General features: G+C 47.0%; 1 protein-coding gene across 12 annotated transcripts in view; it reads right to left on the bottom strand.

Moving 5' to 3' along the window:
* Nucleotides 1-18014, bottom strand: part of CUX2 (cut like homeobox 2) — a 228538-nt gene that overhangs the window by 89451 nt on the left and 121073 nt on the right. For 4 of the 12 annotated variants that reach the window (XM_038373860.2, XM_038373854.2, XM_038373856.2 and 1 more), the window contains exons 2-3: nucleotides 5788-5925; nucleotides 1882-1992 (exon numbers count right to left, since the gene is read on the bottom strand). In XM_038373860.2, coding sequence (XP_038229788.1) covers nucleotides 1882-1992; nucleotides 5788-5925 — 249 coding nt within the window. Of the gene's footprint in view, nucleotides 1-1881; nucleotides 1993-2518; nucleotides 2776-5787; nucleotides 5926-18014 lie in introns of those variants that run through there. The other 8 variants (XM_038373859.2, XM_038373863.2, XM_038373867.2 and 5 more) reach the window with 4 other exon arrangements.

Below are 18014 nucleotides of genomic sequence, written 5' to 3'. Positions count from 1 at the left end.
GGGTGGAAGTTTGCACAGTGCATTCTTGCATCAGGCATGGCTCATGGGCAGAGCCATTAGATCTAGCTTTCACTGAATTTGACAGAAAGCTTTCAATTTTCACTGGGATTTGGATCAGGCCCAAGGTTTCTCTCTTTCATTGGCACCCAATTCACCCACCATTTTTAAACAAATTAACCCCCAAAGCATGCGACTCACATTATGGCCCACCAGGGTCTTTGCTGAAAAGGAAAACTGCCAGGATTTTACAGAGCAGAGAGGACCAGTCTCCCATTGGAATTAACAGGAAGGAAACTTTAAAGCTGCTGCTCCCGTCTACGCTGGCCACCCTTCACTTTTGCTGTGCTGACCCTTTAAATCGGAATCAGCACTGAAGCAATGGCTGCTGGAGCTGCCGACTTGCACACCAGATAGAACACGGAAGTTCTGTCCCCTTGTGCTCGTTAACGATCCCCTTGCACTTTTTCACCACATTAGAAGTATTAATCATGGTGATGGGCCAAAGTACATACAATCATTACATCCTGATCACCTTAATTTCCTTTTTCCTTTTCAGTTGAGCAAGTTACTCTTCAATTCCAGTCCTAACCTGCTCTGTACTGTTAGTGAGGGCTGTCAAACAGTCACCACCCCAGGTGTGGCTGCATTTCAGAGGTTGGTGAAGTGTGTTCCCTATGTCAAAATTTCTATATATGGTTTAAGATCTTAAAATGCTATGCTGTAGCGACAGAAAACGCTGGTTATCATTTAAGTGCATGCAAAATCCATTGAATAGAAATCACAAATATATGAACAGTGGGAAGATCAAGGAGGGAGCAGCGTTTCTAGACAAGAAGATGCGATTCATGGGAGGAGATTTTAGGTTCGATGTCAGGAAAATTTACTATGGGGAAGTGGTATCATCCCCATTAGCAGGAGGAAAGCCCATTCCTGGGGCAGTTAGACTGAGATTGTCAAATGTGTCTGAGAGAGTTACTTAGGCATCCAAAGGCCATTGAAATTCACTGGCCTAACTGAAATTCACTGGCTGGAGTGCCTAACTCCCTTTGGCTCAGCCGTAAATCTTATTGGACAGAACACCATGAGGAAACTAAGAATGGATCAGACAGGACCATAAAGGCCCTTGCCCCTCTCTCTAATTTCTATGGCCCCTTTCTGCCAGCCTTGCTCCCACGAAGGAGATCATCACACCTTCTGCCATGGTCCCACTGGAAGCAAAGGGGCTACTCATCGAGAGAGGTGTTCTGCTAGCCTCAGGCCCTCTGAATCTCATGAATAAAGGGATAGGTTTTCAAAGGGGCATGCCCCCCTCGCAGTGTCTTTCAGTGGGTGCTGGGTACCAACCTGCCTGGGGAGCTTTTGAAAATCTCCCCTTATGGTTTTGTTTTTACAGGCAGGAAAGAAAATAGCATCTGAAACTGGAGGCGGGGCGGGAGGGAAGAAATCCTAACAGTCAAACTGACTAAAATAAAATGTATTTTAGAAAAAAATTAAAATGTGCCTACCCCATCTGGGCTGAGAGCTGGATGCCAGGATCTCAGCTCCGAACGCTTAACACTTGCTTTTTATAAACCCAAAGTTCTGTTAATGGAAATGCTTTCAGGCCCGTTTCCGAGCAGTGCTGTGAAGCACTGAGCTCCCCTCAATTCTGAAACCATTCAGAATCTTCCAGGATCAGCCCCTTTAAATACAATGGAGCCATCAGAGGCGGCAAGAATAAGCAATAAAGAAACCCCAAAGGTTACAGACTATAATTTCTTTGTTGCTAATTAGCTTCCTTTCTTGTTAGTCACTTATGTGTACGGATTTCAAAATCTAGTTTGAACAGAGGAAAATATGCCATCCTACTGAGTTAATTCTATAACAGCAAATATACTGTACCTCAGGTACATTTTTCTTAAATTCCCGGCTGAGTTCAATTAAATGTTTATGAGAATGTTCACTCTCTTCCTGCCGAGCAGCCAGTTCTGAAGCAACAGAATTAAGCTCCTTCTGGAACAAAACAAAAAACAAAAACAAAAAAAAAGAAAATGTTTTTGATGCATTTTTGTCTTAAACCGTACACATCATTCTCCCAAACATTTTATTTCCCTCCCTTACAAAGCCAAGACGTGCAATATCAACAAGGAGGTTGCATGAATAATTGAAGAAACTATGCATCCAATGCAAAATAAACTAAACTAAAATAAAAGCAAGATAATCAAGAAACTCAGCTCATCAATATTCTCCTCCCTCCACCCTTTCACTCCCAAAAAGAACAGTGACATAAGCTCCACGGTAACTGCAAAAAAACATCACCGTGGTAGTGTCAAAATAGTAAAGTGCAGCATATTGTATTGCCAGATTTTATTCCGAGCCCTCTTCGTTGACAGATTCCATATATCAGCAGAGAGGGAAGAAGTCCAACTATGACTTACTTATGCTTAAGTGTTCATAAATATGTCTTTTAAGATATATATGGCTTTTTAATTTCAGCCGAATTTGGAAAAATGAAGGTGCCAATATTAAGTAAACTGACCTTTTGGGTATCCCGCAGTAAATCATGCACAGTTCACTTCAAGTGCAGGGAAATGTTTCATTAAAGAATTATGGATTCAGATCAAGCTGGTTTTGAAGAACACTAACCTGCGTGTGTGAAACCGCAATCAGATGCAGGATTTAAAATGGCATTTAAAAAAAAAAAATCAGCATCCAAGCCAACAGCTGGGGGAGAAGGGGATAATACACTATGCATTGCCACATTTGTTAGGCATGCATTTTTCATCGTACCCTTCCTTCTCTTCTTAACTTTAGTGTTTGCAAATTTCACGAGGGGAACGCGTGGCCCCATTAGCAGTTATGGAATTCATTTATATAATTCAGACCCTAGTCTGCTGGTGTGCTCTGCTGCCTGTTTGCACCAAAGGGGGGGTCCCCTGGCTGGTAAGTCAGGCTGTGGTATAGCATACATACTCTGGGACTCTGGGAGCACCAATCAAATCCTACTTTGTCAAGACCCAGCGCCGTAACTGACAGATGCTTTCACACTTATTACAAACCCGCAAGTACATGCTGGAAATATGTCTGGAGGAAAGTAATATATATAGGCGCTAAAGGAATCAGTGGGAGTAGCTGTCACATTTATAGTCATTTATACCCATATAGGTGGCATGCCCAGCTCAATGTTTCCAACTGGAAAGGCCGGCCTCCCGATAATGAAATAGGGTGATGATTATATTGAAATAACACTGTGCACTTTCCACCCAGATCCCAAAGCGCTTTACAGAACCCAGGAACTAGCAATATCCCCATCTGACAATTAAGTGTCTTATCCAGGCAGACAACACCCAGGTTCTCCATTATTCTGTCCCAAGCTCTAAACACTACATCTCACTTCCTCTCTTCTGGTATTTCTCCCCCCACCCCAAAATAATGAAATACACAGTAATTGTCTGACTCCTATCAGTTGAGACCTGTAAAAATTTATACCAGTGCCATAAAACATGGCAAAACGTACAGGCCTTTGATACAGGAATACAGTAAGAGCATATATTCCAGCCATCAAAACCTCATTAGAATTTATCTGTTAACACAGATTCTAATTACCACCCTCCAGTCTAAGGGAAGAGACACAAACCGTAAAATGTAAGAGGGGAAAGATTCTATTAATTGCTTTTGGATAAATCGGAGGCTGAAGTGCTGGTGTCAGAGGGTCAGAATGTATCCGCATTAGTCTCAGATTGTTCCTCCATCTCCCAGAGCTACCTTAAGAAGCCCAAACCCATGCACCCTGGAAGCATGGAGGAACTATGGCTGCTGCTCCAGATCACAGGTGGAATAAAGGTCTCAGAGGGGCTGCCAAGTTAGGTTCCAGCAGGTCTGGAGAGGAAAGACTCTATAGAGTCCATGTGGTGCAGTACATAGGGAACCTGCCTGGGAACCAGGAGACCAGGCTTCTGGTCCTAGCTGTGCCACTGACTTACTGTGGAGCCTTGAACACATCCTGTAACCTTCCTGAGCCTCAGCTTCCCCATCTATAAATCGTGGATCATGCAGAGATCCTCAGCTACAACATGGTGTGTAGATTTTACTATTCCATCCCCCTGATCAGGTTCTGCAGAGCTCCCCACCCACAGCCCTGCTGGAGAAATACAACTTCACGCACAACCTCTAGTACCTGGCAATGGGCCTCCCTGGTGCTCGGACCCCCCCAGGGATGGGTGTGGCTGAGGAGCCTGAGCAGCAGTGTCACCCGTGAGAAGTACCGTGGCTCCACCGTCCGGAGCAGAAATAACCTCACTGAGCACAACTGAATTAACTCCGGGGGCTGCTCAGCCATTCACCAGCACTCTGCCTTGCCCTCTGATAGGGGATGACATCAATTGAGGCCTTCGAGTCCTGCTAGGGCCCTCCTGGACAGCCGCACCCTCCCCCCCCCCCCCCGCTGTCACATGGGCGACAGGCCCAGGAGACGACAGTGCAGGGGTGAAAGTAAGTTAGAGGACTTACCTGTACACCAGAGTCCTGAGCAGGGGACATGGCCTCAACTGAAAGAGGAGTGGCCTTAAATCCCCAGGCCCTTTAAATCTTGATTTAAAGGGCCAGGGCTCCAGCTGCGGTAGTGGCAGCTCGGAACTCCAGGGCTTGGGGGTGATTTAAAGGGCCCAGGGCTCCAGCTTTAAATCACTGAGGAGCCCTGGGGGCTCCCGGCTGCCACCACTACCCCAGGGCTCTGGGCTCTAGCAGAGCTTTAAAGGGCCTAGGGCTCCGCTGTGGTAGCGGCTGCTGGAGTTCCGGGGCCCTTTAATCCCCGTCTGAGCTCTGCTGCCCGAGCCCTGGGGTAGCGGCAACCGGGCTCCATCGGGGATTTAACGGCCCAGGGCGGTAGTGGCGGCTGGAACTCCGGGGCCCTTTAAATCCCTGTCAGAGCCCCCCACCCCTACTCCAGGACTCGGGCAGCAGGGCTCAGGCGGGGATTTAAAGGGCCCCGGGGGGCAGGGGAGAGAGGGGGCTGGAGCTCCGGGCCCTTTAAATCCCCGCCGCAGCCCTGCTGCTGCTACCCCAGGGCTTTAAATTGCCGTCTGGGAAAGCCAGTCCCAGTATGGCGCACCGGCTTACTTTCACCTCTGCGAAAGAGTTTAAAGTAAACTCGTTCTGCGGAAAGCGATAACCTACCCACGTGAAGGCCGCTGGCTGCGGGACGGCTGCAGGGCAAGGGGCTGGCTAGTTTCCAATCTCATGGTCAACCAGTTACTGAATGTCTCTGTGTGTAATTAGGAGGCATGGGTTGAGATAACAGCCATTAACTGTATCAGCATTCAGCTGGGGACATGTATCAAATTCCAGCCAAGGCTGGGCTTCCCTGGATAAGGCCAGAATTCAGACAAGAGACCACTCAGCAAGCAGCCGATTCTATCACAAGGAGAATCCCTCTGCCAGACTGAATATGCAGCACTATCACCTCCCCCACAGCCCCCATCTGATCTTATGGGGGACGTGCTTACACAAACCCTATCATTTATGCCAACCCTTCCATTCTGATAGGCTCCTCTGATTAACGGCACATCAGACACAGACATGCGGGAGCCTCCGAGCAGCCCGCTCTGAATAATTAACATCCCACTTTCCACTAACACAACAGCATCCACGGGGCCAAACTGTCTACGTCCTCAAGCCATATGCCAACAAGGGGACAACTTGGGAATGGATTGGAGTCTCTGAGAACAGACACCCACAGTAACTGCAACATCTGCTAGGGAGCCCAGCAAGCAGAGCTGAAACTACAAGCTCCGTCCTGCTCTTCTTTACCTCCACAGAAGCTTTTGCCACTGACTTCTGATGGGGGCAGGGACCGTAGAGACGTGTCCATGACTTCAGTTCCAAAAAGCACTGATCCAACAGGGAAACTTGGCTCCAAGCCCCAACTGAATTCAACCCTTTGAGGAGCTGGAAAAAAAAATCCCATGAACTTTTTATTCATTCCATATTTTATTTATACATCCATTTCACATGTGCGCACAAACATACGTCATATAAGCCCCACATCGCCTGTCCAGGTTGGTCAGAGACGCAACAAGATAGTGATCAGCTGATATATCCTCCCACAATGGGACCAGGAAGTTCTGGAAACCCCATGAGGAAACCTGCTGCCACAGCATTTCCATCCTGACATAGGGATGAAAACGCCCCAGGTAAGTACTGATATGAAGCACCGGAGGCTGGACTGCTGCACTCCTTGAACCCCGAGATGGGAGGCCATCTTAACCTAACATTTTAAAGAGGGTGTCCAGTCTATCAGCTAGAGCTAGGGAAGAGGTGTTGAGCCTCCTGTTTGTATCCCCACTTCTGCCAGTGAGTTGCTGGGGTCTTGGGCAGGAGACTAACCTCTGGGCCTCATCTACTCAGTCTGTGAAATGGGGTGAATAACAGAACCATACAAATGTAGGGCTGGAAGGGACACCGAGCGGTCAACAAGTCCAGCTCTTTGTGCTGAGGCAGGACCAAGGAAATTGAGACCATCCCTGACTGATGTTTGCCCAATCTGTTCTTAAAAACCTCCAGTGACGGAGATTCCAAGCCTGTTCCAGAGCTTAACTCTCCTTATAGTTAGAACGTTTCCCCGAAGATCCAACCTAAATCTCCCTTGCTGCACATTAAGCTCATCACTTTCTTGTCTGGCCCTCAGTGGACATGGAGAGCAACTGATCACCATCGTCCTCTTTACAACAGCCCTGCCCAGATGTGAAAACTTCTCAATAGTTACCTTTCCTGTAGAGGATGTGATGTGCAGTCGAGTCACCAAGCATTCACCCATTCAAAGAGAAGCAGGGCAGGTCAGTGCTCTCGCAGTGATTGCTCCAATATGCTTCTGACTCTTAACTATCTCTTTGGGCTTAGGCAGTGCAGGACTTTCCTCAGCACAACAGGTCTCCAATGTTAAACAGTAATGAGTCAGGCCACCAAAAATCATGTATCTGATGCTCCCCTGGGAATGTCTCCAACACAACTCTGTGCCAGGGACAGCATACAGCCATTACGTCAACTGTCCCTGGAGAAGAATCTGCCAGAGCTCATGGGAAAGGGCCACAACACCGGGAGGAATTAGGCCCAGAGCGCCAGAGATCACACAGCACAAGCTGGGAATAGAACCCAGGACTCAAACTCTGCTCACTTACCCCAGTGTAAATGCAGAGTAACTCCCCCAATGTCAGTGGAGTTATTCCCAATTCCAGCATCACCGCGAGTAGCGTGTGGCCCTCAATCGCCCTCCTCACAGTCCTACGCCTCTTTACAAGCCTCTCCTTGTTCCTGCATGTGGTGCAGGGAACAGATCCGTCCATGTGAGACAGAAAGGGAAATGGCTGACTCTGCTGGTGCAGCTGCAGCGGGAAGGGGACACAGAGAAAGAGGGCCTGCCAGGTTTGTGAAACAGGGCAGAACAAGACAGATTGCGGTGCACAAGACGGATTGCGGTGCACACGGGCGCACGGTAGATGGGATGTTAGACAGGCCAGGTTACAGAAGCTATCAATCATTTCCTACATATTATGTAAATTTCCGATGCTAAAGATGTATGGAGTCAATTATCAGGGGTCACTGCTGGGTGTGAAATTCATACAATGAAGCTCTCTTGGTCTCAAATGAATTTGAGAGAGATTGCAAGCTTACTGCCTTTTATTGGCCAATATAAATATTTCACTGTTATATAAAAAATATTGGAGAGAAAGCAGATAAAACTAAATCCTGTGTGTATACAGAGAAACAGGGAGTGAAAAATGGCAGTCAGCATCTTTTTAACGGCTTTTTGGTGCGTTATAGGAATACTGGTTGTGAAGCGGGTTTTATTGCTGGTTTCACGATGGTACAGTGGCAGCCTGTGTTTCTAACAAATGGAAAGATCTGGGTTTGGAAAGCAACCAGAGAGATCCAAGCTCTCTGGAAACACAATCCTGTTCTCAGTTACACCAGAGTAAATCGAGAGCAATGGGCACTAGCGTAAAAGCTGTGCCAATGCACGGAAGCAAAGCCAGAGAGTGACAAGCTCCCGTGTTTAATTTTGAACCGCTTTGTTGTGTGTCTTGTTCTAACTGTCACTTTCTGACCATGACAGAGATCAAAGAGTGAAATGATGAAATGTACATGGAAACCCATTTCTCGTAGACTTGTCCAGGGCTTTCCGTGACATACAGTACTTAGTCAAAGGCTTTGGTGTAATCATTAGCCAATAAATCACAGCCACGGTTGTTTCTTGTACTCCCTTGTTTAATAACTTAATAAAAGCTAAAAAACAGTAAATACAGTACTAGCCTCCTAACACAAGCACTGCCTGGTGGGTTTTGTTTTGTGCACAGTAACATTTCCAAACAGTTTAGGAAGAAGATTATAAATAAGAACAGAACAGCCAGACAGGCCCCGAGATAAAAAACCTGGAAAAGGCCAGAGCCAAACCTAAATGCTCCAGCCAGAATCCTTCTGTTTGCTGGCTGTCAAAGTGACCTCTCAGATCAGGGTACCAGCATACGTGCTGCTGGCACCACATGAAGAGCTGCCACCGTGTGAGTGGGGCCGTGTGTATGGTGAGGGTGATAGGTACTGGGGATGAGTCTGTAGCGAGGATAAACAGGCAGCAGAACAGCTATTCCTCAAACTGAGACTCTCACTGTAACTCCAACAATCTCACATGTGTAGCATGCAGTGCCTGTCATCCCCAGGTGTTTTACAAGCTTTCCTATCAGACTGTACAAACAGCGAGAGAGAAATCGCTTCCTCCAGCACTGAAACGCAGCCACCTCCACAATACAGCTTGACATGAAACCAGAGGCCCTTTGCCACAGTTAAGTACATCCCTTTAGTTCTGCTAAGCACCAATTCTCTGCCTGATCGGTCCCACTTCCAAACTGGAGCCTCCCCATTGGCAGCAAAATGTAGTACTGGCCTGTGCTTTCTGTCCATGTCAACAGAAAAGTGAGGCCTCTGGATGGGAAAGGAAGCCAATCACATGTCTAACGAACTGAGCTGAGCACATATAAATTGACATCAGAATCACGGAGCTTCCGCTTGGCCTGGACTACCCATTCAGAGTCAGCCCTTCCCTTCGGAGAACTGGGCATTAGGTTCTATGAATCCCAGGAGACAGGCTCCTATGTCACGCGACGAACCCCTTCCTTCCCGGCCTTGCAGAGTCAACTGACCACAGGCACTTCTGCCTTGGGAGCATGCTACACCCTCTGTGTTCAGACAAGAGGCCCGGACTCAGCATCCACAGAACTTTAAGGATGTGCTTCCATTCCACTGACTTCAATACAAGGTAAGCACATGCTTAAAATTAAGTGTGTTCTTAAGAGCTTTGCTGAAAGGGAGCCTTCCTGACCATGAGGTGGAAGGTAGTGGCCCTTGGTATTTGCTGGCTATTTAATTTGCGTACGTGTTAGCCTCAAGGCAATGCTATGTTGGGAAAGGGGAGCCACACAGCAGGCTGAATTAACACAAGGTCAGGCTAGGGGATATCTGCAGGTCCCATGATCACAGAGGGGCCCCCAATCCCCAAAGGGAAATGAGGATATTAAGCAGTACAGGAGACTGCTGCCAGTGTTCTGCACCCCAGCAGCAAGGGGAGTACACTGGCACCATACACTACGATTCGAGAGGGGCTGCAAAATATGCCTCTGAGTTTCAAATGCCCCCGGCACTTCTGATCCACCTCTCGGCCGCCTGCTTTTGCTGACAGCTGAGCTGCCAAACACAACTGGCTGCAGAGCCACTCTCTGGCCCGGTAACTCAAACACATTCCAGGTGTAACTCCTACGTTTGGCCCGGTGTGATATGTCCACAGTCTAGTCCCATTGTTTAGAAGCCCTCCTGCAAACAGAACCCCGTTAGCATAACCAGGGTTTGACAGGTCCGGAGAGAACAGTTACAAGCCAACATTTTTTCAGTATATCCAGATGGCAGCATTTCATCCAGAAGCACAAACTCGTGTCTGGCATGTAGAGCTGTCCACACCTGCTGCATGCTTGCAGCAGTGCATTCTGGAAAAACCACCCCAGCCACTGTCTCGCACTGTATTGGCTGCTGGGACCACAGACAGAGAATTGTGGGGTTTCGTAGGGGGCGAAGCACTTTGGGATTCAGTCTCCACGGATGTCTGGGAGACAGGTTTGGCTCGTGCTGTGCGTTGAGCATGGAGGGGGCTGTATAAGGGCCCAATCCTGCAAGGTGAAGTTATTTACGCAGGACCACACAGAAAGTCACTAGCAGCCCAAAACTTTGGGTAGCCCAAGTGCTCAGGGTACAGCCCAGGGACGTGGCTAGGTCCTGTATGCAATGGAAGCAGGCTGGAGTTGTAGCATATCTAGGGACCAAACCGTGCCCTTGTAACTAGACTGGATTGACCATTACTTTATGGCCACTCATCTCATTTCACAGGAAGCAAGTAGCATGGGCAATTGAGTTTCTTCCATTCAAAAATTCCACTTTAAAAACAGATGAGAAATACTACTCGTTTTTGCCCTCCAACCCCAGCTCGCAACATCCCTTAGCTATGATCCAAATTCAGCTCTGTCCCACACAAACCTGCTGTTCCCACGCTTGTGACGGTCAGTTACTGGCCTCCAGAAAGGTGGAGTCACTAACTGAATCAAAAAATACTCTTTAAACTGCAGAAATTAGTATGCCATGATCTGAAACCTTCTGTGCTATATTCCTTGTCTGAGATCTTACCAGTTCTTATCCTGGGTCCATTGCCCTTTTGCCTATGGTCATCACCCAACTCTAGAAAGCTGCAAATGATCAATTCCAGATACATTTTCCTGATAGCATATCTGTCCTCATTTGCAGTCTCATGTACTAGCATAGGACATTCTTATTTCATATTCACCAATACATCAACCCTTCTCTGCTACAATAAAAAGGAAAAAACCTTTAAGAATCAATACCCCTCTCTCTACCTATATTTTATTAAAAACTTTAGCATCAATACTAATGTTTAAATCCCCACCAAGCTGCGTTGAATTACCTATAAACTGTACCCACCACCACGAGGACTTCCTTTCTACTGGCAGGAAATAAAAGTGATAAGCCGAGGTACTTAAATAACAATGCTAACCAACTGAACCAACTGAATTCAAGAACAGACAACTGAACGACACAACCCGATGGGGGGTTTATTTCAGTTAGGTGGCACAGGTTACTTTGTTATTGTTACAGACAAACCTTTTTTTTCCCCCTCCCATGTTTTTAAGAGTGAAAGCACCAATTAGAAATGAGTTCCCGTGCAGACACAGCTCTGTTCTCTCCTATATCTTTGCTCAGCATGGGTTGGCAGGGAACATTAGTTAAAACAGCCATGAGACTGCTCTAAATTTACCATAGCAGAGAATCGACACAACACAGCTCCCCTCCACCATGCCCCCTTGCTTCTCCAGCACTCCACCTACCCTGGCTGGCACAGGAGCCCTCTCCGCCAGTTCTGTGCCAGCTGGGAGTTGTTCTTCGTAAGGGGAATTTGCCACTGGCCATTTCTGGATGGAAGGGAACCCTCCCACTTTGCAATACCTGAGCAGCACAATTTGCACTGGACAATCTGGACTAGAGAAGAACAACTGGGCACAGTCAAAGAGATGCCATAATTTGCACCCACAATTCTGCAGTCCTGATCAGTTACAGATGCCCAATTAGATACTTAGTGGTGGCCTATTTAAAAATGTGATCCATTAGGTTATCTAGGTCATCTTTTTTCTTCCCGGGGAACAATATATTTTCTAGCGTTCTATCCAGTCTATGCTCAAATGTCTTGGCAGACGCAGACGCAGACGCCATTATTTTCCTTGGGAGGCTATTCCACGATCTAATCTAAAAAGATGACCCCTTCCCAAAGAGCTTACAAGCAAAGTATACGACCAGAGACAACAGCTGGATATAGTCAGATGGAGGAATGCAAGAAAACAATGAGACTATATTGGGCAGCATCACAGGCGGTGGTCTCAGCACTCCAACCGCCTAACCCCGGCAAGCTTATCAGCTTCCAGTATTAAAACAAACGGAAAAAAGCAGCCCCACTACCCCCCGGCAAGATGACAAATAATAGCCCCCCTATCCAGCATGATAATCCCCCACAAATTGGGATTTTCCAAAAAGCTTAGCTTGGTTTCATTGACTACAATGGGAACAGAGCTAGGCTAATGCTAAGCACTTTGGAAAATCCCACCCTGCACTGTTACTAGATAACAGAGCTAGACTGGAAAGGATTTTGCAAAAAATTCACTTTTTCATCAAAGAACCCCAAATTCAAACATTGCCCGTCAGCAAATGAAGGGGAGAAAGAAAACCCGAGCTGAGAAGTTTCCCAGGCACTGGAATCTCTAAGGCCACTTGAAGTTCCTTCTACTCTAGGCTCATTCCCTTCCTCCAGCTCTCAGGCGGTTGGTTTGTGGATTATATATTAGAGCTGGCCCAACAAATACAGACAAAACCATTTTTTCCATCAGAATTTGCCAATTTGTCAAAATTGGAATGTTCCATGGAGATGATTCGATCTCAGCTACTTTCTGATAGAATCCAGGCGACGGGGTGATGGAACCCTGCCTGCCAGAAACCTACCTGGCTCCCAGGCAGGCCCATGGTGCAGGGCAGCCTGCCAGGCAAACTGAGCCAGCAACCCCAGGGTCTCCAGAGTCTAGGGCAGCCCAGCAGGTTTGGAGTGGGGAGCCCAGGGCTTTTAAGGTCTGACTTCCAAAACATTGGGTTTTCACTGGAAATAGGAATGCAACCAAAATTTTGAACCATCAAAATCCTCCACAAAATGCAATGACCTGCCTCTGCACAGCATTAGCTAAACTCTGTTTATTGCCCTTTAGCAGCAGTAAGAAATCAAAGCCACCAAGCATGAGGGACAGCTTCCAGAGCACAAAAGGCTGTGACGTCTTTCGGTCTTCGTGCAGGTAGAACTCCTACTCATTTCACAGGTGGTGGGATTAGTGCTCCAGTTACCGCGGGAGGGCCAGGTGCAACTTCACTCAGGTTAACGCAAAGGCTCTTGCTCACTTCAGGGGGAATTGGAGCAGAAGGCTCTAATCTGGGACCAAACCACCAAACTGTGACTTTTAAGGTTTCAGATAAAACTAAACCTGGTGGTTTTTGGTGCCCATCCTACTCCTGCAGAAGCCTATGGGATCTTGCCGTTGACAGAATTGATGCCCTTTGCCAGTCCATACAAACCATTTCCTCTCCTTCAAAAGCCACGTTACAGGCATTATGAAAAGGCTTCTGGCTCACCCCCGTGTACTCTTATTTTGTTACACTCCATAATTAACTTTGCTTGTGTTCTAGGGTAGATGCCCATCATCAAGGTAAAAATGGAAACCTCAAGACCCTTCTCCGCCAGCCCACAAACACTAAAGACCAGTGTCATACCCCATCCCCTGGAGAAGAGGGAAGTCAACCATGTGCTGTACCCTATTAAGGCACCATGTACTGGCTGAGCAGGGAGCAGTGCTGGCAAGTGGCTCAATCCAGCCAAAGGAAAAACATTGGGCACATCAGAAGAAGGCAGTGGGGAGCTGGTACATGAGCGCAAGAGAAGAGAGGGGGGAAATTATGATGGTGAGAAAACCAGGATTCATAAATAAGCTGCTCTGGGACTCTCGCTTTCAAATGTTCTCGCTTTTCAGACATGGCGTGAATTCTAATATTTTGGGGACCACAGAGACTTATTTGAATTTGAATCTATTAGTATTTCAGGACCCGAATAAAATCAGGCAGCAGGAGTCACTCCATAGCTGATGAATTCTCTTACGGCTGGAACAAAGGACAAGGAACCAAGCACAAGGGGAAAAAACAGCAGCAGTTGAAACAGACTTCATTTTATCTGACAGACATGAACCCCTCCCTACTCTACCTGTGAAATGAAGAGTTTGTTGGGCCAAATTCTGCTATCAGTCGTACTCATGAAATCCAGTTGGCTCCAATGGGCATAACCGAGAATAGATTTCATTTCCCCTTATACACCTGATGTCACTTTCCAGGTTGTGCTTTATAAAGTGAATTAAGAGTTTGTGGTCCAAATTCTTATCTCCTCCCCATCCAATGATTTCAGTGGAGTTATTCCAGATTTACACCAGTTAACCAGGAATTAAAACCTGGCCTTTCTTGCTGAAGATTTGCCACATTCATTTTGTATCCCACCTCCCACATTTAAGCGAAACAGAAATGCAACAAGAATCAGAGTCCTTGAAAAAAGTATAGCAGCTTCTTAATTCCTAGGGTGCATTTGCTATTGATAACTTTCGCCAGGCCCTGCCTCCAATCAGCTCAGGCCAATCTACAGATTTGTCTCGTCCGGTGAAAAGAATCAGCAGGCCACGATGTGCCTGTTCATTCAGAACCTTGTGAAACAAATAATCTTACCTCAAACTATGCTGAAACGCAAGCGATATAATCTTACAATCTAAAATGGAATCTAGGTTTACAGTGCTTTATCAAAACAGCTGTAATGGGATCTCTAAGAGGGCTGAGATTTGAGACACGCGTTAGATTTCCATTCCAGAGGAGATATGAAAAGGCAGTGTTTCAAAAATATCAAGCAATGCTATCTAACATATTATACAAATAGCCGCCGCCAAGGGACTCCGGTGTTATGGCGCCCCACCGAAACGGACAAACATACAATTGGCTGCCACGGCTCACACACTATAAAACAGTCACTCAGCATTTTGCAGGCCCTCGTGTTTTACTGCCCTGCTCTTCTTTATACTGCAGGCACATTGGGAGGTCAAAACACCAGGCAGAGTACACCTGGCTTCAGCAGCTGGCTGCTTCGTGTAGCAATTACACCCGTGCAGAGTGAGTCCGAGGCACTGCCATTCCAATCGGGCAGCGTTCGACGTCCACTCTGCATGGGTGTCAGGGACAACAAGACGCAACCCAGCATGGAATCAGGCTCCTTGGATGATGCCGTCTAAGAGGAGAGCACCTCAACCCAAAAGGTTACAGTGAGGCCCAAACCAGCGCTCACTGGAGTCAAAGGGAGTTAGAACAGCAGTACCCCCAGTCCTTAGCGGAGATGGGTGCTTTTGGTTAGGTTTGGGCAATGGGATAACATGTCAGTTTGATTTCCACCCGGGATCCCTATACAAAAATCATCAATTCCACTGACGGCATCACATCTGAAGGACCCACCGGCCTCAACACAATGTTCCTGCAAATACATCAGACCCTACAATCTCACTTCCATGGACACAGCTGGCTGCTCCCGCGAATTATGGCCATGTTTCCCATTCCTCTGGATGACATATTATTCGGCTTCCTAAGCTATAGGCTGCTCTCTCTGCCTGGAATGCCAGACCTTGGGTCCTCCCATCACAGATTCCTCACATTATTTAGCCCTCTTTATTATTAGATCTATTACAGTGGCTCCCAACCACAGAGCTGTAATGATGATGGGAGTGTTCAAGGGCTGCATTTACAGAATAATATTCATTACCATATTCATTCAGTGTTTATCTCGCAGATGTACGGATCCGTTACAATGGAGAAAAAAGAGAATTCGGAATTTGTGCTCAAAAGATATTCAAATTAGTTAATCAAGAGTCCTATTATTACGTGCCTCATGTACCAGCAGCAACTATCCACGGAGATAATTGATCAGCTGCTAATAACTGATTACACTGCAGCAAGTGTTTTCTTATCCCTTTTCCTGCCATGTTTAAAGATATTTTATAAATTTCTAATTATTGTAAATTATTTCTCCTTTTGAAAACATCTTGCTATAGTCCCAATCCATCAGTTTTCCAAAAATCTTGCTCTCCCCCCTCAAAATGAGTTAATAGAAAGATGTTTGGAAAGGGTACGGAGAAAATGCTTTGACTTTACCCAAAAAGCAGCAGAGAGGGAATGCAAGTGGGAATCCGGAGACCTGGGTTCTATCCCCAGCACTGCTACTGATGTGCTGTGCAACCTTAGATACCGCTGCTCTGTGCCTCAGTTTCCTCATTTGTAAAATGGGGATAATGCAATTTTCCCACTTTTGTATGTGCTTTGAGATAAGGCTGGAGGGCCTGATTGTCATTTACACTAAGACTCCTTCCTACTGCTCTGGCAGCGTGAAGGAGATTTTATGCCCACTTTAAGGCATCTTTGCATTGTCAGAGAGCTATCAAGTAGCCTTAGTGTTAATGAGATGCGGGCCTGAACCCTACTATACTTTACACAGTCCAAATCTGGCTGGATTTTCATGGGGGATGGCAAAAGGCACCTCCCTGTCTCCAGGACAAGCCCCCTGCCAAATTTCAAGTTCACGCTTCAAGCCATAGCACTCTCCAAAAAATGAATGTCTATAACAGAAAGTGTTAGGTAAATATAGGGGACCACTGTTGCTCCCACAATAATACAGGGCACTTCCGTGTATTGAATAATATCCACTTGCACTCCTAAAGCAACTTAGGCTGCAGGCCCAGATCAGGTTCCCAAGCCCTTCAACGGGTGCTTTGCTCCAGCTGCCTCCAGATTTCGATTTCTCCTTCCTCCCAGAAAAATCATCTCCACAGGTAAAACTGGAAAGAAAAAAAAGGAGGAGAAGAACAGAGAACTGCCTGGAGAGACTGAGGGCAACTTTTACAGAGCGTTGCATGGGGCTTTACCAATGCAGCTCCAATTGCTTTTTAGGGAGCTGCACACTTCCAACCCCATCCAGAGCTCTGACCATTTCTCTTGACGGGATCTAGGGGGACAGAGCTCTTTAGGACATGGTAGCGCATGTTAAAGACTGGTTGCTCCCTTGGTGTGGGCTAGAGGAAGGTGCTCCCGGAGCTCATCTCCTGCAGGCGTTTTGTGCTACTCTCCTTGGTTTCTAACATGCTGGTATTTGCAACACTTCCCTGCTGCAGCCACGGGCATTCCAAGGGCCACGGGGCAGCACATCTCAGCTCCGGTTGCTTGCTGGAGCACGTGCCAGCTCACTCAAGGACATCAGGAATGCTCAGCTACCAAGGTAACAGCAGCCATATACATTCCTTAGCGAGAGAGAATGTCCACCAGGTTTCCATAAGGAGATCCTGCTAACTCATTCTATTAGGCATGGGGTTTGCTCCATCCCCCCCCACATGAAGCAGACAGAGGGTTCACCTTCCCCGCTAAACCTGGGGACAGCAAAGGAGGCCCACCTCCCTCGATAGCTCCCTCCCATGCAGCCCTCTTCAGAAGGGGAACTCCCCCTCCGGAAGGAGGATGCCATGTCAATAAATATTTTGCCTGGCAACGGGTCAGCTTTGTTTCACACCAGATAATCCTCCTGGAGTGCAAGGGGTAAAATGCCATGTAGGGTCACCTCCCAAATCACAGCACACCTGTGGAGACACTCTGGGTAGCTGGGGAAGGCATGACACAGAGTCAACATGCTCCCCATTTGGCACCTTCCTTGACCCCAGAAGTTCTACCAGGTTTCCCCAGACTGCCTTGCTCCTGTTAGAAAACAATACAATCGAGCCCGGAGTTTTCCCAGAGCTCATACCCAAGAGGAGGGGACACCTCCTACCAAGTAACAATGAAAGGCACCAATTCTACAAGCACTTGCTACCAGGCAAAGCACTTCCCGTTGTGAATAGCTCACTCTCCACAGCAGAGCATACAATGCCACAAAGATAAGGTAAAACCTGAGACCTATGTTATCTTTGAGCCTGTTGGCAAGAAATTAAGGACCCTGTCTTTATGCACCATTTCACCACCGCATGGGGAGAGAAAATCTGGCAAATGTATGTCAAAATGCACGGGAGTAAACCTCATTTTTATAGAAGCCTGAGAAAACTGCAGCAGCTAAACCTCAGAATGGATCCCAAACAATGTTTTTGAAAGCAACGTGGCACTCAAAAGGGAAGTAATAAGATTGCTCAAGCTTAGATCACTGTGTCTTACCCAGCCATGCCTCTTGACAAGGCGCAGCCTGGTGGTGGGGGTTATTTTCTTAGAACGGAATCTCTGGCCACTGAACCAGGAAGGAATAAACAAAACAGCAATATATAATAGGGCACTTGACACCTGCAAGA

This window comes from Dermochelys coriacea, chromosome 15, assembly GCF_009764565.3.
Source record: "Dermochelys coriacea isolate rDerCor1 chromosome 15, rDerCor1.pri.v4, whole genome shotgun sequence".
NCBI classification, from domain to species: domain Eukaryota; kingdom Metazoa; phylum Chordata; order Testudines; family Dermochelyidae; genus Dermochelys; species Dermochelys coriacea.
This window is presented reverse-complemented; position numbering and strand designations above follow the sequence as displayed.